Source organism: Danio aesculapii, chromosome 20 (genome assembly GCF_903798145.1).
Source record: "Danio aesculapii chromosome 20, fDanAes4.1, whole genome shotgun sequence".
NCBI lineage: Eukaryota > Metazoa > Chordata > Actinopteri > Cypriniformes > Danionidae > Danio > Danio aesculapii.
In genome coordinates, this window is record NC_079454.1 from 50,179,867 (window position 1) to 50,205,735 (window position 25,869).

At 34.7% G+C, this 25,869-nt stretch overlaps 2 protein-coding genes across 2 annotated transcripts in view; both read right to left on the bottom strand.

Annotated features, from left to right (window-relative positions):
* Window positions 1-3,073: 3,073 nt before the first annotated feature.
* On the bottom strand, window positions 3,074-19,802 carry LOC130213653 (collagen alpha-1(XII) chain-like). The gene is given in 7 exon segments (XM_056445403.1): window positions 3,074-3,963; window positions 12,918-13,061; window positions 13,064-13,087; window positions 17,944-18,021; window positions 19,623-19,665; window positions 19,667-19,751; window positions 19,753-19,802. Coding segments are annotated over 7 exon segments (546 nt in total). The 3' UTR covers window positions 3,074-3,841.
* A 1,809-nt stretch (window positions 19,803-21,611) lies between these two features.
* The window catches only part of col12a1b (collagen, type XII, alpha 1b), a 219,651-nt gene continuing 215,393 nt past the window's right edge, over window positions 21,612-25,869 (bottom strand). The window contains exons 71-74 of the mRNA XM_056480643.1: window positions 23,652-23,705; window positions 23,459-23,530; window positions 21,814-21,849; window positions 21,612-21,728 (exon numbers count right to left, since the gene is read on the bottom strand). Coding sequence (XP_056336618.1) covers window positions 21,612-21,728; window positions 21,814-21,849; window positions 23,459-23,530; window positions 23,652-23,705 — 279 coding nt within the window. The remainder of the gene's footprint in view (window positions 21,729-21,813; window positions 21,850-23,458; window positions 23,531-23,651; window positions 23,706-25,869) is intronic.

The window sequence follows — 25,869 nt, forward strand, 5'->3', positions numbered from 1 at the left end:
CCCATTGAGTTGTTAAAAGAGCGCTATAAAAACATTATCATTGTGTTTTTGACAGAACATTTTAAAAAACAGCATTAGAAACGTTACCATTGAGTTGTTAAAAGGGCGCTGTAAAAACGTTATCATTGTGTTTTTGTTAGAACATTTAAAAAAACAGCATTAGAAACGTTACTATTGAGTTGTTAAAAGAGCGCTATAAAAACGTTATCATTGTGTTTTTGACAGAACATTTTAAAAAACAGCATTAGAAACGTTACCATTGAGTTGTTAAAAGAGCGCTGTAAAAACGTTATCATTGTGTTTTTGTTGGAACATTTAAAAAAAACAACATTAGAAACGTTACCATTGAGTTGTTAAAAGAGCGCTATAAAAACGTTATCATTGTGTTTTTGTTGGAACATTTAAAAAAACAGCATTAGAAACGTTACTATTGAGTTGTTAAAAGAGCTCTATAAAAACGTTATCATTGTGTTTTTGTTAGAACATTTAAAAAAACAGCATTAGAAACGTTACTATTGAGTTGTTAAAAGAGCGCTATAAAAACGTTATCATTGTGTTTTGACGGAACATTTTAAAAAACAGCATTAGAAACGTTACCATTGAGTTGTTAAAAGAGCGCTATAAAAACGTTATCATTGTGTTTTTGACGGAACATTTTAAAATGTTAACATTAGAAAGGTTCCCATTGAGTTGTTAAAAGAGCGCTATAAAAACATTATCATTGTGTTTTTGACAGAACATTTTAAAAAACAGCATTAGAAACGTTACCATTGAGTTGTTAAAAGAGCGCTATAAAAACGTTATCATTGTGCTTTTGTTGGAACATTTAAAAAAAACAGCATTAGAAACGTTACCATTGAGTTGTTAAAAGAGCGCTATAAAAACGTTATCATTGTGTTTTTGTTGGAACATTTTAAAAAAACAACATTAGAAACGTTACTATTGAGTTGTTAAAAGAGCGCTATAAAAACATTATCATTGTGTTTTTGACGGAACATTTTAAAAAACAGCATTAGAAACGTTACCATTGAGTTGTTAAAAGAGCGCTATAAAAACGTTATCATTGTGTTTTTGACGGAACATTTTAAAAAACAGCATTAGAAACGTTACCATTGAGTTGTTAAAAGAGCGCTATAAAACGTTATCATTGTGCTTTTGTCAGAATAGTTTAAAAATGTTAGCAGTAGAAACGTTACCATTGAGTTGTTAATAGAATGTTATAAAAACATTAGGATAAAAATGTTATCATAAAACATTATTATAACATTTTTTTAAATGCAAGTAGTTGCAAATAATTGATATGGGCTGAATTTCTACAAACAAATGAAGTTGAACCTTTTATTTGTTTGTTTAAATTCAGTCCATGTCAATTGCTTTCAACCACTTACCTTAAAAATTTGAAGCAATTCCTATGAATCATTTTATTCATTGTACTGGCTTTTATGAAGATGATGTCTGTTTATTTGTACTTAAGTAGATATTCTGCATGATTTTATTCTACACCGTAAAATCATACCCAATACTTACAGAGACCAGGAAGAGACGTGATGGTGGCGAAAAAAAAAAAATGGGTGGAAGAAAAAAAAATGGGTGGGAGAAAAAAAACGAGTGATAGGTAAACATATTTTCATAAACATTTTTTTTGCGTTCCCTCGCAAAACTGTTGTTCGACAAACACTTCACTTCATAAATGACAACCCTCCTGTTTTTGCCGGGTTGTCCCGTATATGATCAACGCACTGCTTTAATGGAAAGAAAGTGAATGCAGACATTTTTATATTAATTTCAACATGCTTTTAAGATTAAAAATATGAGAGAAATATGGGGAAATATCTAATAATAGGATATAATGGTAAAATACAGGACAAACTGGGAAAAACAGGAGGGCTGTCATCTATGAAGTGGTGTTTGTCGGAGGGAACGCAAAACATATTTGCGAGGGAATGCAAAAACTTTCAAAAACATGTTTACCTATCACTCTTTTTTTTTTCCATCCATTTTTTTTCTCCACCATCACGTCCCTTCCGGGTCTCTGTAAATACCTAACTAATAAGCAACACATTAAGAGTTTATTGAGGCAAAAGTCACAGCTAATGCTTTGTTAATTGTGAGAATTGTATCTTAAAATATAGTTTGACCAAAATCTCAGATTTGCTGGCTTGCATGCTCTTATATTTGCATAGACACACATTCAAAGTATTTTCTTTTGAAAGTAGGCTCGGGACAAACCAAAGCCATTAACTTTTAATATGGGACCAAGAAAAGTTTGTAAAAATGCAGTAACAACAATTTCCAGGTTTCTTACCAGAACTTTCATGAAAACTTTTCCAGGTTTCATGCACTGATTAGATTTTTTTTTTTTTTGAGTGATGGGAAAAAAAATTATTAGGGATTAAATGGATTTAACATAAAATCCCCAACCCCAATCCCCAATCCCAATCCCCAACCCCCCCCCCCCCCCCCCCAAGAAATCTAAACAAAACAAAAAATTGTGCTGTTTCAGCTCATTTTAATTAGGCTATTTAAGTTTTGGTAAAATTAAACTATTTCGGATTAAGTCGATTAAACAAAATAATTAAGTTTTCTAAAAAACAATCCCAAGAATTGTGTCGTTTCAGCTCATTTTAAGTAGGTTTTTTAGTGGTGGTAAAAATGTAACTGTCAAGTAGATTGAGCATAAAATAATTATCCCGCCTCGTTTTTTGGAGTATTCTTAAAAAAATTAACTACTAGGTGGATTGAATTTAATTAATTTTTTTTAACTATTAACGATTAAGTGGATTGAACATGGAATAATTAGGTTTTCCCCAAAAAATCTCAAGAATTGTGTTGTTTCAGCTCATTTTAAACACCTTTTTTGAGTGTTAACTGCAACTATTAAGGGTTAGGTGATTGATTGAACATAAAACAATTAAGTTTAATCCCAAAAAATCTCAAGTATTGTGTTGTTTCAGCTCATTTTAAATACGTTATTTATTATTATTTTTGAGTGTTGGTAAAAGAAAAAGCATCAAATGACAGAAGCAATAAAATGTAACTCTTACACACACATACACACAAAATGACCCAGATGATATTTTCAGTAGTTTTATTAAAAATGCCTCCTCTGTTTCAGAAATAAATAAGAAAATAAGGCTGTGGAATTCACAATGTGCAGTTACAAACATCAAGCAGCAAAAACTATATCAATAGTCTTGCGCGCAAATGCCAAAAACTGCATTCGATACTGATAAAAACAACAATTACAACAACTATATTCTGGATTAAAAAAAAACAAAAACTACAAATAAGAAATCATACTAAATATACAGCACAGACATGCAATTCCACCTTTGGTAAAACAAAAATCAGCTGTGAGGTTCAATCAAACATGATCAATATCTGATTTATAAGATGATGATGATGATGATGGAGGGCATGTTTTACTGCAGATGTTAACACACACACACACACACATAAACAAAGACAATCTCTCAGGTGAATGAAGACAGAAATGAATAACTAATGTGTATTTGTACATAAATGATGATGGATGAATATGCAGATGGCTTGAAGAGGCGATGATCTTTTTTTTTTTTTGTTGGAAAGCCTTCAAATCTTAATAAATTATCAAACTGCTCGCTGCGATGTGGGACACGTCAATGATTTCAGATCGCACACTTCTATTCGATGCGGTTTTTACAAGCAATGGAGTACAAATGGAACAGAAAGAAGCCATATTATGAGATTTATGCATGAATCCACACAGGTTTTGAAGGGATTTAATTGTGTACAGACCGTCGAAAAGCCAACAAACATGAGACGACAAATTTTCCCGCCTTTTTTGTTTTGGTTTATTTGTTTACCATGCTTTCCTTTCAGATCCGGTCTCTGGAGGTGACCTCCTGCGCCGCTGGTTTGCTGAAATCTCAAAGTCTTCATCTGGGATTGGGACTATGCGCTCGGCATCAGGTGGAAACTCTTCTGCTTGGAGATACGGCAGTGGCCAATTGAGTCACTCATCAAGTCAAATCTTTCTCAATGTGGTTAGGGTAAGTGCAAAACTGGGGGAACGGTGTTTCGTATATATGTACTTCACACACAGCGGCGTCCAAAATGACAATTAAAAATCTCCTGATTAATATCAGCATGACAGATTGATGGGATATATTTAATTTGGCTCATATCACCTACACCAAGGTCACTGGATGATTTTCAGGCAATGAAAATGATGGCAATATAAATAGCCTGAATTCATAAGCTATTTAGGATGAAAGCATACAGTGCTCATCATATATGATCATCTATCATTATATATATACCCTCACAGATCTATATTTTCAATTAATATTTTCTATACGCTTATTTCACGCGGCCGCCATTTTAAAGAACCAAAGCGAGGCTGTGGTGGGAAGAAACGCGGAAGTATAGGACCAGCACTGTAAACATTGCAGTGACATGCTGTGGACTACAAACCTCCAGCTGTTGCTGAGATTTCAAAATACAGATATGGTGTAAACATCACTTTAATATCAGTCAGTACGTTTAATTTAAACAATTAAAAGCAATTTAGCATCAAAAAAACATCACAAGCTCTGTAAGAGTAATATGCTCAAGTGTCCTCCTAGGCTTCAGTTCATGGCAGCAGGTAAACAGAGGGGACGCTTCCCTGCTTCAGCCTATGTAACTTGGTGAGCGATAAACACTGCAGTCCTCTGTAGCACACCCTCGTGTTGTCCCGGTACTGAAGTTTTAAAACAGTCTAATTCCCGCTAAGTTAAAATTGATGAGCCGCTGAGCGCGGATGACTCGACTGATCTTCACGGCTGCTTCGCGATCCAGTCTCCATGTATCTTGTGTTTGCACTCAGTTTACCGCTCTTCACCCAGTGCAAACACAGATACACGGAGACTGGAGCGCAAGCGCGAAACAGCCATAAGGATCAGTAGAGTCATCAAGCAGATCGCTCGGCTGTGTTTGTGCTCAGTAAACAGCGGAGGGTGAACTGATGACCTTCTCGGCCAATCACAAGCATATCTGTTGAGCACGTGAACACAATGGCCAATCAGCGCTGTTTTAAGAAAGCCATCAACAGTGCTTTAAATGTTAGCGGGAAATTGACGTTTTTTCTTTTAATTCACTATCGTGACAAGTCTAATATAGTGAAAGAATCAGTTCATTAACTTGAGTTTGATAAAGGGCATCTAAAACATGTGTTTGGGAAAGAAAACGTTAGCTAACTAGTGCCGTTTCCCTTAACTTAGCTGAAAATGAGCTCTGATATCCCTTTATATTTTCACCATTCATTCAGAACGGACCTTCGGGTCACTCAGAAGGCGGTGAAATGATAAATTTGTGTCTCTTTCTATTCGCTGATAAGATATACAGCCAAGTACACAACGTTCTAATGTAACTCCCAATGATACTTCCGGGTTTCTTCCCACCGCAGCCTCGATTTCGCTTTTAAAAATGGCAGCCGCGTGAAATCAGTCTATGGGATGTTTTACAATATGATATTTGTGCATATACATTAGATTAGTCAGTACTGAAGCTAAACCTGGAGCTAATCTAATAAATAACATTCAAAACTACCTAAAATGTATAAAGTAGGGAAAAATATAAAATAATAATAACAACAAAGGAAAAAAATCAAGAGAATCAAAAAAATATGTATAAAATTTTGTTGAAATGTTGTAGTTTGTATTCATTTTGCAATATTTAGCATGGATTTAAATGTATTATCTTTCTATTTCTAAAGCGGTTTGGTGACTAAAATATTGTTTTAATAAATAAAAATAAATCTGTTTAATAAACTGTTTTGCAGAAATGCACCAACATATATAATCTATATTCACTGAGAAATGGATAAAAATATAAATTTTCAAAATGGGCTGTACTCAGTTATACTGAGCACTCTGTATGTATTTATGTAACGCTCAATGTTGGTATAAAATAATGCGTTTTTTAATCATCAATGACCACTGTTTCAGTTGATGAAATGTAAATTAAATTAAAAGATCTAACGCATGCCTGGGATGGCCTGAGGGAGAGTAAATTAACAGCCAAATTACATATTAAGTGAATTATCCCTTAAAGGACTGCTTGCACCAAGGACAATAACTGTACGCAGCAATGATACAGCTACATACAAATCTATATCAAGAACAATATTATTGGAATATTTTAGAAATATGTTGGAAAATATTATCATTTTAGTGGCATGGATGCTAATACGCACTCTAAAAATGCTGGTTTGTTTCAACACGAAGTCGGTGATTTATTTTGTATTATTATTAACTATAATTATTAATCATTTTTAATGCATTTTGAATTGATTTGGGGTTTGTCCGTATGTTACCCAATTTTGGATTAAAATAATTCAGTGTAGTTATGGTTTTGATATTGAACTGAAATCAGGAATTCGACCACCTTAATAGTCTATTCAGATATGCATCGAAACCCTTACAGAAATGTATTTGGATACATGTATTTATTAAGGGTAAAATACATGTAATAATCAAGGATGCATTAAATTGATCAAAATTGGCAGTAAAGATTTATAAATAATATTGTAATAAATTATAAAACATTAAAAAACATTTCCCCAAAATTAAGCAGCATAGCTTTAACTTTGAAAATACAAATGTTGGGTTGAATAATCCAGCATTTTTTTAGAGTGCAGTTATTGTTATCATTATTAAAAAGCACATCTCTTCATTATGGCCTATAACCTGTGATGCCGTTTGCTTGATTTGTATTTCTTTATAAGCACACAGTTAAAGCAAATACTTAAAAAAGTGAGTAAACCCATTGCCTTAAAAGTGACAATTTGATTTTACTTAAAACAATGTAAAGTGTTGCAACTTAGAACTATTATGTTAACTTAACTTAATCTTTATAACTATGCACACACTGTAAAACCCAACAGTCAACTTTATCAAATGAAATGAGTGTAGTTAACTCACAATTTACTGAAAGTTAAACTCATTTGAAAAGAGTTTTGAACTCAGTGTTGAAGGTAATGAATTAATTAAATACCTCATTACTTCAACTTAAATGGATTCAGTTCACAGTACTCAGTTTTTTAACTCAATGGTAAAATGGTTTGTAGCAATCAATTTACTCAAACAGTTTGAGTTGCCTTAACCTATTAGGTTTTACTGTGCTCAAATTGCTTCGTTTACTCAGATGGATTAAGTTTACAGTACTCATTAGGATTCGTTTTTGAACTTAAATGGTTTGCTGCAATCTGTTTCATCAAATGGTTTGAGTTACCTTAACTTTTGGGCTTTTACAGTGCATAGTTCATTTACTCATTTTAAGGCAATGCTTACTCAGTTTTGTTTAAAAGTAAAGACAACTAATCGCTTTTTTACAGTGCCATGTTGGGTAACTCGCTTCAAAACAGTAATAAATTACTAATTGCATCACTAAAATTGTATTTAAATGACTTTTCTAATTACTTTGTAATCCAAGTACATTGAATTACTTGACTCAACGGCCCTTTAAGTTTCAATGGATAGACAATATCCACAGTTCATTGTTTATTTTGCGTGTGCAATTGTTGGACAAAATCTAAACTCTTTAGTTGAAAAATGTAATGTTATGCAATCTATCTGCACAATTACTCTGCTTCTGTGAATTCATATCATATATTTTCATGATCTAATTTTACACTAAATTATTAGTGCATGTGCAATCGCCTTGATAAATGTATCCTTTTCTAGCTTTTCCAGAATTATCATGCAAAATATTTTTTAGAACAAAAAAATATTGAATTTAATTGATTTATACAGACGGTTTAATTGATTTACAGTAATTAAGGCAAGTAGATTATAAGTAACTGTAAATAAATGACCTAAAAATGAAACACAATCACTTTTAGCACACAAAAGGCCTTGTTTTGAGTCTTACACTGTAAACAATTCTGGTTGCATTAAACTTTTAAGCTGCATCAACTAAACCTTATGAGTCCATTGAACTTATATTATGTTAAAATGACTTAAATCAGCTTGCATAACTTATAAAATTAAGTTAGAACATGATTAACTTAGTTTAATAAGTTACAATGACCTAAAACATATGCTGTCAGGACTAATTGATCATATAATTTTTTACAGTGTACATCTACAAATTCAATAAATCAAGGAGCATTTTCTAGACAAGTCAAAATACCTTGTTTTCAGAAATAATAAGTTAAAATTAGTCTAAATAATCTGCCAATGGCCTATAAATAAACCAAGACTTGAGATTAATTATTGTTCTTGATGTAAACAAGCCTTTTTGGACACCTCTGTGTGTGTACATGTATATACATATATACAACCACTAAACTATGACAACTAATTGTAATGCTCATTAACATTATCATCAAGTTGGCCTTCTAAACCCAAATATCAACATGAGAACTAAAATTAGGATCAGATATTCATCTAAAAACCTTATTCACAGCCAACTAATGGAGGAATGATCTCACCCAAACAGAAAATGAAACTTGCGTACATACTAAAAGAGAAAAAGAGAAACCTCCAGGGTCCGGTGAATGAAAAGAAGCTGGCCCTGAGCACACGTCTGTGAGATCACTTAAGGCACGCAGTCAAATCCAGAGGCAAGCAGTTGAATCAAGCTCACTACCAGGGTTAAATCTATTGCTTTTTAGTGGACTAGGGGATTGCTTTAACTAGGCATGATTAGTTTATGTACAGATAAACAACAAGTCTTGGAGAGTTAACATGCTAAATGACAGTTGGCTTTGGCTACAGATCCACCTGGTTAGTATTTTGTTGTGGTTGCTGGTGTGTGTGTTGTGGGTCATGCGTCTCCAGCATTTTTTTATTTTTTGGCTGCCGTCGCTGATGCCCGTGGCTGTGAGTTGTTGTTAGTACCCATCCGCAGATCGTAATCTCTTGTGTTTGTTTTGGTTCAATAGTGTTCGCTTTAATCATCTCCGTGGTTGGTTATCCGCACAGAGCCCAATAACATGATTTTTTTTTCTCAGGATTTCAAAGTGTAAGCAGCAACAAGTGGTTTAGAAAGTTTATGAACCTGGAACAGGTCAGAGAGGGTGTTAGGATTATTCGCCACACAAATCACAAACTGAACACAATCAGCTTCTGATGCTGTGATAATAAAAGAGGGTGAAGATCCATGGCACATTTCATCCCAAAATCAGGAATCCAATTAAAGTTAGAAATCTAAGGGTTTAAAGTGTAGGTGGCCATAGATTAATTTTAATCTCTATAATCTCACTGTAATCTTGGAATTCATCTAGAGTAATCTCCTTTGAATTCTGCTGAAGGCATTCAGAATATGTTTACTATGCAAATTATGACTAAAAGTAAGTATTTGAGAACGGGTTTCTCAAGCCAGGTGGCGCATTAGACAAGGGGCTCATCTCCCGTTTCCAAACTGCATCACAAACTGCTTGAAACTGTTCTATTATGTTAATTGGTGATGAAAATAAAAGATGTTCAATAAGATGTGCTTCTGTTTACTAACTGTTTATTTAGTTACACATGAATTTTGAGCTGTAAAACTGTTGAACTGTACCTTAATCCGACTAAAGTCATAACTGAACGAAACAGGAATGGAATTAAGACATGTGGAGTATGCAGATATTAGTGGCATTATTAAAGTAAACACCGCGATCAAACTATTACCGTCATGTAGGACTTTTTTGCCATATTTTCCAACAAGATCCACACTGTCAGTAAAGGACCGTACACACACATCACGAAATGCTGAAGTTTTTTTCTGTACATTCAGCATGCGTTATTAAACTCCATAACACTCTCACCAGTCCTTACTCCTTATTTGCGTCTAATACCCCAGTTTGTCATGGGGGCATGAATGAAATGTTCATGAGTGAATGTGAAAGTGCCGAACTGCATTTAAAGTCACCCAAAACTACAGGAAACTCTTACATGAAAGCACTTCACGTAAACACCTTAATTATATTATTGTCTATTAAGGCGAATAACTAGATTACAGATGTCCATGTAAGCGTAGTCAGTAGTGTCTTCGAAGTAAGTGAAAGATCCAGAAGGGCATCCTGCTGATTTGATTCACAAGGGCACTTTTTTGTTGGCTCACCGGTCAGGTAAACATCCACGCTAAAATATCAAGGTGAAAGTCATCATAGCTTGCATTTCCGCCGAGTTTCATGTAATTTCAGATGTTTCGTTTTTGATTTGTCGACTTTAACTGCAGTTTGGCATTTTCACTTTCATTCAGGAACATTTCATGCCTGTCTCGTGACAAACGAGATATTGGATGTGAGTATGAATTGCTGGATGAGTGTCGTTTTAATGGAACGCTTTATGGGGGGAAAAAAACCTCAGCAATTGGTGATGCAGGTGTCTGCGTTCCTTCACTGACTCGGTTGGTACAGAGAATAGTGTCAAACAGTTGTGTGTATAGACTATCCTGTCGCAAAATGCGGTGAAAATACTACACAATGGTAATAGTTTTATTGTGGTGTTTACATGTCTGTACTGAAATTCAATAATACGTATAAAATCCACATGTCTTCATTCAATTTCTGTTTAGTTCGATTATGACCTTAATCAGATTAAATGAATCAAAATCGCTGCTTACAGGGCAGACTCTTAACCAGAGTATTGTCTTATTAAAATCGGATTATTGGTGTCCATGTTAACGTACATAATGTTTAAATTAATGAAATAATGTAATGTGACCTGATGGCTTTAAAGTGATTTTTTCTCCCTCGACTGGTTTCAAACCTTTGAGTTTTTCTTCTTATCTCTTGAACACCAAAGAACTTATTTTGAAAGAAGCTTAAAACCCCATAACCATTGACTTCTTTTCTACGAAAACAAATACTATGTAAGGTCAATGGTTACAGGTTTTTAGCAATTTTCTAAATAGCTTCTTTTGAGTTCAACAGAAGAAAAAAAGTCAAATAGGTTTGGAACAAGTCAAGGGCAAGATATAGTGACGAGTGTTTCCCAAAACCATGAACCACGATAGTTACAACCTAAAACATCCACAATGACAGTCTAAAGGGGGCGGAGTAACAACTTCTTTAGAGAAAATCCCCATAACTTTTTTGTGTAAATTGTTTTACACTCCATATTAATTGAAATGTATGTAAGCGGCACATACAGGGCCTATATGTATTATATACAGCATATTTATACGTTTTTTACAGATATTATTGAGAAAATTCTACATTCTATTCTAAAACATAAATCCACTAACAAAAAAGCCAACACATATTTTAATCTAATATATAAATCATCCCGTTAATTGTTTTTTTATAACAACATCCTACTTAACAATAATAATAAAATTATATATACTGTATATTATATATATTATATATATATATATATATATATATATATATAATATATATTATAACACACACACTTTTTAAGTGGTATATTGTTTTTGTCAACTTTAACAATCGAACCATTGCACTAGCATATAGGCCCAATACAGTTCATATACATTTATCAATAAATAGCCAACTATAAATTAAAACCATTAACAAAACCTATATTTTTGATTTCACCGAGCTTTGGAGGCGTAACGTAGATTCCACTTTCCATAGTTTTCGCCATGAGCCACGGCTGAGTTCAAAAGGGCATAAATGTTTTCAAATTGCAAAACGAAGGGAGCGCAATTGTCAATACAAAGATCGCTCAAACTGAACTGTATAAAATACATGATTGGAGTCATTAAGATGACTTTAATGATTTTTTTTTTTATCATTCAGAGTTAACATTTTGGAACGTTCTATATGAATAGGGCACAGGGGGGATAACTAGGAATAAAACACAGCCAGGAACTATGCTTCTAAGTACAGCTTTAGAGGTGTAGTTGCAAACATACAAGTTTGTGACGCAGTTTGTGAATGTTCATTGGAACGACGGATTTGGGAAACACCAAATCAACAAAACTATGTTTGTAACGACAGAACTTGCGACCTTAATTCACTAAAGATGGTTTTGGGAAACACACCCCAGATTGAAAGATCAATACATGAATTCCCAGGGTAAACTACAACAATGTGAAACATGAGGTATGATGACCATTGCCATAACTCTTACCTTGGATTTAGAATGATCAAGTATTAACTAGTTCAAATGTTAAAAACCTTACAGAGCTTTAAGGATATATATATTTTTTTTGCATTACAGATATTCAAAAGTCTGGATGCATTACATTGATCAAGTGACGGTAAAGACTTAAATATTTTATCTGAAAAAAATATCTTAAATAAATGGTGTACTTTCCTTTATTATTAAAATTCAGCTAAAATGTTTCAACAAAAATATAGAACAGCACAGCGGTTTTTAACCTGCATAATTAAACAAATTTCAGGGACGGAAAATCAGCATTTTAGATAGTAAAAGTTCAAGCATATATTTTTAATAACAATATTACTTTTTTGCAATGTAATTATATATTGAAGGTCCTAAAAGGCCTCAAAGACACCAACAAATAAAAATGTATGCATTATTTACTCTCCAAATCTTCATGAGTTTCTGTTTTTTTGCTGAACAGAAAAGAAGATGTTTTGAAGAATGTTAGAAACCTGTAACCATTGACTTCCATAGCAGGAAAAACAAATACTATGGAAGTCAATAGTGACAGGTTTCTAAAATTGTTTCTACATATCGTATTTGTGTTCAGCAGAAAATAAAAAGAAACTCAAACAGGTTTGTGACAAGTGAATAATGAGATTTCTCTGTTTTGGGTGAACTATCCCTTTTTTTCATTACATACTTGATTTCCTTTGATTTTGGGCTGAAATGTGCCATGATTCTGACAGGTAAGAGTCACCCTTGCTAATCTGCATGAATCTAGCTACATCATCTACAGCTCAGTTCATGCACTGTTACACTATGCATGCCATTAATGTTGTTTTCTACTGTCATGCAACAGGCAGAGCTAGAATGAAAGAGACCCACCTCTGTAACCCTGTCCGTTATATTGCATACCGACACACATGGAGGAGTCACAGTATCCAGGTGGGCCGGGTGGACCACGTACACCAGCGACACCATTGCGACCGGGAGGACCGCGGATGCCTGGAGGGCCGGATGAACCAGTAGGCCTGTTCTGGACTCACCCGGAGGGCCTAAAGAAATCAGGATAAGCACTGCCTTAGAGACGACTACTATAGCCTAAGGGGCCGTTCACACAGAATGCATTTCCTGTTTCCTGTTCCTGTTCTATTGTTTTTTTAATGTAAACACTTGCTTGATGAACGTGTGTGACTGTTACGCTTGTGTCTTTTTTTGACACCATGTCTATTTGAAAAATCTTCAACGTTCACAAGCAGCCCAGCTCACCACTGTCAAGTTCAAAAGCGGTGGACACTGGATATATTCAGGATATTTCAGACATATGGGCAAATTGGATAATTAAGTGGAGCAAAGCCACATCACATGCAACCTGATCTTTGTTAAATGAATTTGATAAGTGTGCAACATTTTCACACTAGAAAGCTTGTTTTATGCAGGAATATGCTGCAACAGCCCCTTTAAATATGAGATCAATGTTGCGAATTTTGATGCTCTCACCGCCGGAGCTGAAGGCAGACAGCGTTGTCATCAGGGCGGCCAGAGCGACCTTGAAAGCTCTCACCGCTTTCGGTGTGAACGCACAGTTAGAATGTTAAACTCATTGTTACATGTATTTTTTACATTAGCTTCTTACATATAAAGCTTTAAATAATCGAGCTCCTGTTTATCTAACCAACCTTCTGTCTCGCTACAATCCAACTCGCTCTTTAAGATTTCAAAACTCAGGGCTTCTGGTAGTACCTAGAATAGCAAAGTCGAGTAAAGGAGGTTGAGCCTTCTCATTTATGGCTCCTAAACTCTGGAATAGCCTTCCTGAAAATGTCAGAGGCTCAGAAACTCTCTCCCTATTAAAACTAGATTGAAGACCTATCTGTTTAGTAAAGCATACGCTCAGTGCACCACTTAGCGGGCTCCACAAAGGTTTTTGCACCTTGTTGATATACACTTTGAACAGCAGCTACGCTAATTATTCTCTTTATTCTCCATTTCCACCAGGAGATACTCTTCCAGAGGCCCTCAGACTATGCAGAGTCACTGATTCGATCCATGACCACGACGAGATGATCCCAAGGTTTCCATATCCTGGACCAGGCCGTATCCTGAGGAGCTACTGTGGGGGTCATGGAGGAGTGGATAACATGAGACTGATTCCTGTGAAGCTCCAGAGACAGACGAGTCTTCACTGAGGGCCAGCTTCCAGCCTCCGCCACTGAGACTGCAGCTCTGCACAAGACGTTTGGCCAGCGGAGAAATTAAAAATGGTCGTGCCCAACTGAGTCTGGTTTCTCTCAAGGTTTTTTTCCTTCACTTTCGCCAATTAGTGAAGCTTTTTTCCCTCTCCGCTGTCGCCACTGGCTTGCATGGTTCGGGATCTGTAGAGGTGCGCATCGTTGGATTTGCTCGTCAGTATTTGGACTCTCAGTAGTGATTATTAAACCACACTGAACTGAGCTCAACTGAACTTAAACACTACAAACTGAACTACACTGTTTCCTATTTACTATGACCTTTTATGTGAAGCTGCTTTGACACAATCTACATTGTAAAGCGCTATACAAATAAAGGTGAATTGAATTTATAAGGGGCCATACATAAGAATATGTATGTATTAATTGTAATGTAGCATAAAACATGGATGTATACTGATTTTAAAGGGGATCTATTATGGCCGTTTTCACAAGATGTAAAATAAGTCTCTGATGTCCCTACAGTGTGTGTGTGTGTGAAGTTTCAGCTCAAAATACCACACATATAATATTTTTAAACTCTTTAAAACAACCCAGTTTAGGCTTTGATTATAATTGTGGCATTTTAGTGACTGTCGCTTTAAATTCTAATGAGATTGTGCTCTTTTCAAAAGAGGGTGGAGCTTTGAATGCCTGTGTGTTAGCATATTGGCAGATTCAAAAACAAGACTAACGTCCTATGCAAATGAGGGAGAGATCGTCACTAGTGGGCGGGGCTTTCCCCCTCTGATGACACGAACAAAGGGAGAATGTCAATCAAAGTGTTTTTGCAGACTGTTTATATCAAGTGTGGTTAAGAAAAATAAATTTAATACATTTGTACTATTAGAAGCGCCTTATATTCATAGACTGTTGCCACACAACTGTGTTTAAACCATTTATATAAGTGATTTTTGTATAACAGGTGCCATTTAATGTGACTTTTACTAAGTTTGATAAGCTCATGAATTGTGGAGGTTTTTTTTGCAGACCAATCCACATCTTTATCAGATGCTTTCTGAACTGCTGTTTTCTCACTGCTGTCATTTGTGCTGTGTTTATTTGATTTTTAAGAGTATAGAGCAGGGGGGTGCCAAAACTATTTCTTATGAAGGGCCAAAAAGCAAACTTGATTGAGGCTACTGCGCCTCAAGTAAATATAGTTGCCATGGGTAATTTCTTATTTTTTTCAATGTTTAAAAATGACTAGAAAACATTACTTGTTACAGTAAAGTGAACTTCTAATAGTAAAGACAAAAAAATCTTATTTATGACAGAATTACACTAGTTTTTGCCTTGATTTAAAACGGAAAGATGCAGGGTCCATAACACCATTGTTGGACTGTCTAAAAGACATTAAATCTTGGTTGGCACTAAATTTTTTAATGTGCAATGAAGAAAAGACAGAAGTGGTGGTATTTGGGTCTGGGGGAACTCAGGATTGTTTGGATCTTGGTGTGTTAAATTCTTTTGTGAAACCTAATGTAAAAAACCTGGGTGTTATTATGGGTAGTGACTTCAAACTGGATAAACAGATTAATTCGGTAATTAAAGTTTTTTCAGTTGAGGCAACTATCCAAATTAAAGTCTTTTTTGTCCTTTAACGACTTTGAAAGGGTAATACATATTTTTATCTCGACTAGATTATTGTAATGCCCTCTATGTGGGTATTAGCCATACCTCCATTACTCGTCTGCAGAGGGTGCAGAATGCTGCTGCACGTTTGCTGACGGGGACACGCAAACGGGACCACATTAAACCTATACTGGCTTCTCTTCATTGGCTTCCTGTACAGTTTAGGATACATTTTAAGAGTTTAGTTTTGGTGTTTAAATGCCTAAATGGACTCGCACAAAGATACTTGTCCTCAATCCAATTGTACACTCCATCAAGGGCACTTGGATGTACTGATCAGCTACTTTTGGCTGTTCCACGCGCAAGGTTAAAAACCAGGGGGGATCATGCCTTTGCAGTGGTGGCCCCCAAACTTTGGAATAATTTTCCTCCGCATGTTAGGCAGGCTGCAACCCTTTCTGTTTTTAAATCAAGTCTTAAAACCCATTTTTACTCTTTGGCTTTTAATACCATATGAGAGTCAAGTGTCTGTTGAATTTGTCCTTTGTTTTAAATGGTGTGTGTGATGTGTGTACAGCACTTTGGTAAGTACTTGTTGTTTTTAAAAAGCGCTTTATAAATAAACTTTGACTTTGACTTGATTTGCTCGCTGATGTATTATTCATAGTCCTCTATCTGTCTTGTGACTGTATTTATATTTTAAAAATTCTGATTCATTTACAACAGGTGCCCAAACTGTCCTGGAGAGAGCCGGTGTCCAGCATAATTTAGCTCCAACTTCCTTCAACACACCTGCCTGGAAGTTTCTAGTACACCTCGGAGAGCTTGATTAGCTGGTTCCGGATTGTCTAATTGGGGCTGGAGCTAAACTCAGCAGGACAATTGCCCTCTAGGACTGACATTGGGCAACCCTGATTCACAACATTTAAATGAAACATTCATTTCAGCTTTTTTTGTAGCTCAGCAATAAAACAAACAAATTGTGTCAAAGTAGAAATAACGATCTCTGAGTTAAAGGCGTTCACCCCAACCCTCTCCATCATTCTTACTCTTCTCTCAGATATGATGGCAGGCCAAATCAAAGGTTAAAAAGTGCCAACTTTAGCCCGCGGGCCCTAGTTTGGGCATCTCTGGTATAGAGCAAAACACACATTAATATATCGTATTTTTCGCACTATACGGTGCGCCTAATTTAGTCTTAAATTTTGTCAAAAATCGGCCGTGCACCTGATAATCCGGTGCGCCTTATGTCTGCAATATCATTAACATATCAATATCAATAACATTCAAAATAGTTTCAATATCTGTAAAAATGTAGTTGTGCGACTTTAGTAAGCGATCCGCTCGATTAGCGGTCAGAGCATTTGTTTGTTTCGCCAACACAGAGATGTAATGGATGGATGACAGACGGCAAACACAGCTTTACTAAGACTGGTAGGCAGCACCGGATGAGTTACGCCAATATATGAGAATGGATTGTGGATATTAAGGTATCTGCTTTAACTGTTGTCCGAGCTTTCGTGTAAGCCGGCATCATTGCTAAACAGCCAAAGGGCAACAAGACTAACTATGAGAGGGAGCCCGACATGTTTGATGGTGAAATTGTCCAGCTGTTCAATGCAGACACAGAAGATAAGGACTTTGATGGATTTGTGGGAGAAGATTGATTAAAATTATTAAATAAGTATTGTTAAGTATTAGAATAAAGTTAAACTGAACTCACCCCTCCTCAACCACCCTCCTCCCTTATCCGCTGTTCACTTTCACTTCACTTTCGTCTGCGACAAGGCTGGCTATAGTCACACACTGTTGCCAGACAACTGCGTTTAAACCTCTTATAAAAGTGATCTTTGCATAATACGTCCCTTTTTAAATATGACATTCAGTTTCAGAGAGAGAAGTCTGGAAGGGTTGCTTTTAAACCTTACATAAACACACAAGACATCCAGCTGATCTGTGCCTAGAAATGTAAGTGGAGGACACGGAATAAATATAACATAATAGCTTTCTAAGAAAAAGGAAGAAAACAAGGCAGTAAATCAGTTTTCCCCTCATATTTGCAGGTTTTCATGACTGTATTCCTCATCTAAGTAAAGCAGGACACATACCAGGTGGTCCAGAAGCTCCTCTCTGTCCTCGCTCTCCCACGCCTGGAGTTCCTCTCTCTCCCTTCTCTCCTGGTGTTCCTAAAGTAAAGGCACACAGACACTGATGCATTAGTCCAAAAACACACACATGTACCTGCATATCAGCATCCAAAACACACTGCTTAAATGTTATATTATTATATTATATTATATTATATTATATTATATTATATATTATATTATTATTATATTATATTATTTTATATTATTTTATATTATATTATATTATATTATATTATATTATATTATATTATATTTAATATATATTATATTGTATTATATATTATTATATTATATTTATATATTATATTATATTATATATATATTATATTATATATTATATTATTTTATATTATATTATATTATATTATTTTATATTAATTATATTATATTATTTTATATTATATTATATTATATTATATATTATTATATTTTAAATTATATTATATTGTATTATTATTATATTATATTAATTATATTATATTATATTATATATTATATATATTGTATATTATTTTATATTAGATTATTTTATATTATATTATATATATTAATTATTTTATATTATATATATTATAATTATTTTATATTATATTATATTATATTATATTATATTATATTATATTATATTATATTATATATTTTATATTATATTATATTATTTATATTATATTATATTATTTTATATTATATTATATATATATTATATTGTATATTATATTATATTTATATTATATTATATTATATTATATTATATTATTATTATATTATATTATTATATATTATATTTCTCTGAAAGAGATAGTTCACCCAAAAAGATTTTTTCACTCGCTTTTATGGTTCCAAACCTTTGCGTTTCTTTCTTCTGTTGAACACAAAATAATCTGTAACCATTGACTTACATAGTATTTGTTTTTCCTACTATGGAAGTCAATGGTTACAGGTTTCCAACATTTTTCAAAATATCTGCTTTTGTGTTCAACAGAAGAAGGAAACTCTTAAAGGTTTGAAACTTGTAAAGGGCGAGCAAATAATTACCAATTTTCATTTTGGGTGAACTATCCCTTTAAAGACGATTCTAAAAATGTAAGGAATCTTTATTTATTTAATTATTTTACTTTTTAATAATAAATGCTGACATTTATGCAAGGAATGTATAATCCAATCGGATGTTAATCCAATTATAATGATTTATGCAACACGTACAAATGTAGGATAGGACTTATAGTGTGCCATTGGTGGATCTCAAGTGAGTGACAGGTTGATCCCGCCCCCGAAGAGTAAACGTCAATCACAGTGATGTTATTGATGAGGTATGGGGAAGTTATGAGTGCAAGTGAATTTAACACGTAATCCACATAGCTGTATATGTATGGAGTCTGTTTTGTTTCTTTATTATTCAATGCCAATATCTAGTTTGAGAGCAAAACTAAATATGTTTTAACGTTTAAAAAATTTAAGTATTTAAATCCACAAAACGTGACTGCATAACTAAGAGCAAATTTCACAGATGCGCAATCATTTGATTATCAATTACAGTGTTTTTTTTAATTAACAAAATTTTTAATTTGCAATCGTACGTATTTTCTTAATTAAAATATATTAGTTTTGATCGAATAATAAAGAAACTTTTTAGCTACCTCGATCTCCTTGACGGCCAGGCAACCCTGGACTTCCTGGAAGAGCCATTTCTGCCTAATCGACCGGGCTCTCCGCGTGGTCCCTCGGGTCCTGGAGGTCCAGGTGGGCCGGAGGGTCCTGGGCTGTTGCTTGTGATAGTTGCTGGGGATCTGGTTGAACATATCATTGAATCGACCCATTTGCCCTGTGAAACGCAAAATATCAGATTATAATAACATCTCTTGGGATCATCTGCACATACTCAGTTTTTTTTTTAAATGTAATTTTCATACTTTAATTTTTAAAGGAGGCGATGTGAGGGCACAGTGGGTAGCAGGATCGCCTCACAGCAAGAAGGTTGCTGGTTCAAACCTCGGCTGGGTCAGTTGGCATTTCTGTGTGGAGTTTGCATGTTCGGCCCATGTTGGCGTGGGGTTTCCTCCGGATGCTCGGATTGGGTAAGCTAAAATTGTATGTGTGTGATTGAGTGTGCATGGGTGTTTCCCAGTTAGGGGTTGCAGCTGCGTAAAACATAAGCCTGGATAAGTTTTTCGGTTCATTCCGCTGTGGCGACCCCAGATTAATAAAGGGACTAAACTAAAGTGAAATTAATTATTTATATTTATAGAAACAAATGATGTTCTTCTAGACTTTCTATTCATCGAAATAATTAAAAATCGAATATTTAAAAAAATTATATGATATTTTTAATTTCTATATTTAATATTTTTAAAATACAGTATATTTCCAATGAACCAAGCGACACTGAAGACTGGAGTTGATGCTGAATATGCAGGTATAAATATAATTTTATACAATACATTACTCCATAGAAAACACTTATTCATTCATTTTCCTTCGGCTTAGTTTCTACTGCAGAGGTCCCCAGTGGATGAACCGCCCAACTCATTCATTCATTTTCTTTTGGCCTAGTTATTTTTGGCCCTTTATTAATCAGGGGTCACCACAGCGGAATGAACCGCCAACTATTCCAGCAAATGTTTTACGCAGCGGTATGCCCCTTCCAGCTGCAACAGAGTACTGGGAAACACCCATATGCTCTCATTCAGACACACACCAACTCATACGCTACGGCCAATTTAGTTAATCAATTCACCTACAGCGCCTGTGTTTGGAGTGTGGGGGAATCTGGAGCACCTGGAGGAAATCAACATGGGGAGAGACATGCAACTCCACACAGAATGCCAACTGGTCTAACTGGAACTCGGAACAGCAACCTTCTTGCTGTGAAGGCAACAGTGCTAAACCACTGAGCACCACCGTGCCAACAGACTCAATTTGACTATTTCTGATCAATTAATTGCAGCCATGATGAGAATAGATGAATTTTGAATGATAGTATACATGCTCAGCATAAATGAGTACACTCCAATTGAAATTAATAAATGTAATGTATAGGGTGTCATTTTTTTCATATTTTTGTGGTATTATTATTATTATTAACATATATTCATTGGGTTGTACATTTTTGTGAACTGTTATTTTGCTTAAAATAGTTCAGTTTTGGCTTTGTACTGGCTAATCTAATGTACTGTACAACATTCTTATTGCATAGCATCCAATAGAAACTATTCATTTAAAAGAGATATCCCTGAATCTTATTATGGTTGACCACTTTATATTTGCAGTAAAAAACCTGCCTCTTAATTGCTTGAAGAGATAGTTTAAATTAACCCAAACAGAAAATTCTATCATCATTTACTCACTCTTTACTTATTCAAACCTTAATTTCTTTCTTCCGTTTAAACACAAAGAAGATAGTCTAAAGAATGCTGAAAACCTGTAACCATTGACTACCATACTATTCTTTTCCTACTATGGAGGTCATGGTTACAGGTTTTCAGCATTCTTCAGAATATGTTATTTAGTGTTCAACACAAGAAAGAAACTCTAAATAGGTTTGGAACTACTTGAGGTATTAACAGTGAGTAAATTTTCATTTTGAGTGAACTACCCCTTTAAATAACCCTTGTCTTTAAGCGAATGGTCTATTTACTGTTTTCCTTTAGGACATTGTGCGGGAAGCAATGCATTACCGTTTCACGAGCTGTTCGCAGACTTGTCTGGCAATAGAGCGCATCATAGCTCTGAGATGCGATGTCTCCCTAGGAAAAGGAATACGAGATGTTAACGTCTCCTCCACTCAAACGCTAACCAAATGATGAAAGCAGATATTAAATCATCACTCACTCTCTCTCCTTTGTCTCCTTTAACCCCGGTAAGTCCCTGCAGGAATGAAAATCACACTGTGACCAATCCAAAATAAACTAAATCACTCTTCATTTACGCACAAAAGCACACTGGAGCATTTCAGAGAGTAAACGTTTCATTACAGACAACGTGGATCTTCTAACGCTATTTGTATTATAAATACTTATTATAAAAGTTTTACTCTTGCGTAGCACTGCAAAATTTTCCTACAATAGAAGTCAATGGTTACCTACCGGCTTTCCAACATCCTTCAAAATTTCTTCTTTCATTTCTTGAACACAAAAAAAGATATTTCAAAAAATGTTGGAAACCTGTAACCAACGACTTACATAGATTTGGCTTTCTATCTATGAAAGTCAATGGTTACCAGTTTCTAACATTTTTCAAAATTTCTCCTTACATCTCTTGAGTACAAAAGAAAAATATTTCGAAAATGTTGGAAACCTGTAACCATTGACTTCCATAGTATTTGCCTTTCCTAACTATGGAGGTCAATGGTTACCATTTCTAACATTTTTTTTTAATTACTTCTTTCATTTCTTGAACACAAAAGAAGATATTTCTGAAATGTTGAAAACATGTAACCATTGACTTCCATAATATTTGCCTTTTTACTATTGAAGTCAACATTTCCTGGTTTCCAACATTTTTCGAAATTTCTTCGTTCGTCTCTTGAACACAAAAGAAGATATTTCTAAAAATATTTTGAAAACCTGTAACCATTGACTTCTATAGTATTTGCCTTTCCTATTATGGAAGTCAATGCTTACTGGCTTCCACCATTTTACGAAATATCATCTTTTGTCTTGAATACAAAACAAGATATTTTATAAAAAATGTTGAAACATGTAACTATTGATTTCCATAGTATTTACCTTTCCTACTAAGGAAGTCAATGGTTTACCCGTTTCCAACATTTTTCGAAATTTCTTTTTCCATCTATTGAACACAAATAAAGATATTTCGAAAAATGTTAAAAACCTGTAACCATTGACTTCTATAGTATTTGCCTTTCCTGCTGTGGAAGTCAATGGTTACCAGTTTCTAACATCTTTCGAAATTTCTTCCATCGTCTCTTGAACACAAAAGAAGATATTTCGAAAAATTTTGAAAACCTGTAACCATTGACTTCTATAGTATTTGCCTTTCTACTATGAAAATCTATGATTTACCAGTTTCTAACATTTTTCGAAATATCTTCTTTCATCTTTGAACACAAAAGAAGATATTTCTAAAAATATTTTGAAAACCTGTAACCATTGACTTCTACAGTATTTGCCTTTTCTACTATGAAAATCCGATAACCAGTTTCTAACATTTTTCGAAATATCTTCTTTCATCTTTTGAACACAAAAGATTTTTAAAAAATGTTGGAAACCTGTAACCATTGACTTCTATATTTCCCTTTCAACTTTCTTCAAAATATCTTTGTGTGTGTGTGTGTGTGTGTGTGTGTTCAGAAAGTCTGGAACCACTTGAGGGTGAGTAAATATTCATTCTGAGTGAACTATCCCTTTAAAGAGATGTTGTTTGTTTCTTTTCTCCCTCCATGTGCATTTCGACTAATTGAATCTATTAGTGACAATGCTGTTTGTATGTCTATAAAAAACAAAAGGGTTCATACCGGAACACCTGTATCTCCATTCTTTCCAGGCTTTCCAGCAGATCCAGGCATTCCAGGGGCTCCTGGGGGTCCCTGAACAAAAGCAAAACAGCGCTGGTCTTCAACAAAACAGATGTGTGCGATACAGTCTCACATCCGAGCAAAAGAAAACAAACTTAACAACACTCCCTCCTCCTCCTCATCAAGAACATACCATTGCTCCTTGAGGGCCCATGGGTCCCAATGGCCCCTCCTTCCCTGGGGGTCCCTGCAACGAGGATATACATTGATTAAACTCGACTGATTACACAGATTAGACATGCACGTTCTCACCCACAGAAATCAAGGTAATGAGTCTCAGAAAAAAGAAACATCTGTGTTGGGTTTCACCGTTTGATGAAAATGATTGTCTCAATATTTCACGGGCTATTGAGAGGCTGTTGAGATTTTACACTTTTTTTGTTGTTTGATTGTTACAGACGGTAAAATTGTTATTAAAAATAAGTTTAGCAGTAACCCATAATTCACAATAACAACTCTATTACATATAAAGCTAATTTAAAAGTAGCAATAATCAGAATTATCAATGACAATAATAATGTCCAGCTTTAATGGTGCTATTTTTCGTGTTCAGTGCTCAGCAAAATGAATATTTTTATCTATTTCACAATGAATACAGACAATATAGAGTATAATATTAACAAAACTGTTTAATAAACAGTTCCAGTGGGGGAAAGAAGTATTGAACAAGTCCTTTTCCTGGGAATAATACTTCTGAAGGAGCTGTTGACATGGAATTGAACCAAGATTTTTTGCTATTTTTAAACCAACGCAACCATAATTTTCCCGCTTTTTTTTCCGACTCATGGGTGTTCTGGTCTAGAAAGGAGGTGTGTTAAGGCACATTGTTGGCACATTGCTATTTTGAGAAACTAAAATAAGACTGCGCAGTTGACCAGCTGAGAGCAGGTCTAAAGTCCAACACTTACACGTTGCTTAATACACACAGGATGTACAGCAATACATCCTGTAGTGAGGTTCCACCGTTTCCTCACTCCACAAAAGTAAAGGAGTAAAGTAAAGAGTGAAAGGAAAGTAAAGAGGCTTAACGGAGGAGGTGCGTTCTTTATCCTCGCGCTGCAGATGCTCTGTTTAACTGTTTTTTCACTAGTGAAGCGTTCAGTTTATCCACTCACAAAGTCCGCCAAGTAAATAACAAATGCACCATGGCTTTGGGTTTCACCGCTTGATGAAAATGATTGTCTCAATATTTCACGAGCTATTGAGAGGCTGTTGAGACTGTAAAATTTTTATTAAAAATAAGTTTAGCAGTAACCCATAATTCACAATAACAACTCTATTACATATAAAGCTAATTTAAAAGTAGCAATAATCAGAATTATCAATGACAATAATAATGTCCAGCTTTAATAGTGCTATTGTTCGTGTTCAGTGCTCAGCAAAATGAATATTTTTATTTATTTCACAATAAATACAGACAATATATAGTCCAATATTAAACAAAACTGTTTAATAAACAGCTCCAGTGGGGGAAAGAAGTATTGAACAAGTCCTTTTCCTGGGAATAATATTTCTGAAGGAGCTGTTGACATGGAATTGAACCAAGATTTTTTACTATTTTTAGACCAGCGCAACCATAATTTTCCCGCTTTATGCCACGTTGTTTAAATAGTAAATCCACTTGCGCTGCTTTGTGGACTCATGAGTGTTCTGGTCTAGAAAGGAGGTGTGTTAAGGCACATTGTTGGCGCATTGCTATTTTGAGAAACTAAATTAAGACTGCGCAATTGACCAGCTGAGAGCAGGTCTAAAGTCCAACACTTACACATTGCTTAATACACACAGGATGTACAGCAATACATCCTGTAGTGAGGTTCCACCGTTTCCTCACTCCACAAAAGTAAAGGAGTAAAGAGAAAGTAAAGAGGCTGAACGGAGGAGGTGCGTTCTTTATCCTCGCGCTGCAGATGCTCAGTTTAACTGTTTTTTCACTAGTGAAGCGTTCAGTTTATCCACTCACAAAGTCCGCCAAGTAAATAACAAATGCACCATGGCTTTGGGTTTCACCGCTTGATGAAAATGATTGTCTTAATATTTCACAGGCTATTGAGAGGCTGTTGAGACTGTAAATTTTTTATTAAAAATAAGTTTAGCAGTAACCCATAATTCACAATAACAACTCTATTACATATAAAGATAATTTAAAAGTAGCAATAATCAGAATTATCAATGACAATAATAATGTCCAGCTTTAATGGTGCTATTGTTCGTGTTCAGTGCTCAGCAAAATGAATATTTTTATCTATTTCACAATTAATACAGACAATATATATTCCAATATTAAACAAAACTGTTTAATAAACAGCTCCAGTGGGGGAAAGAAGTATTGAACAAGTTCTTTTCCTGGGAAT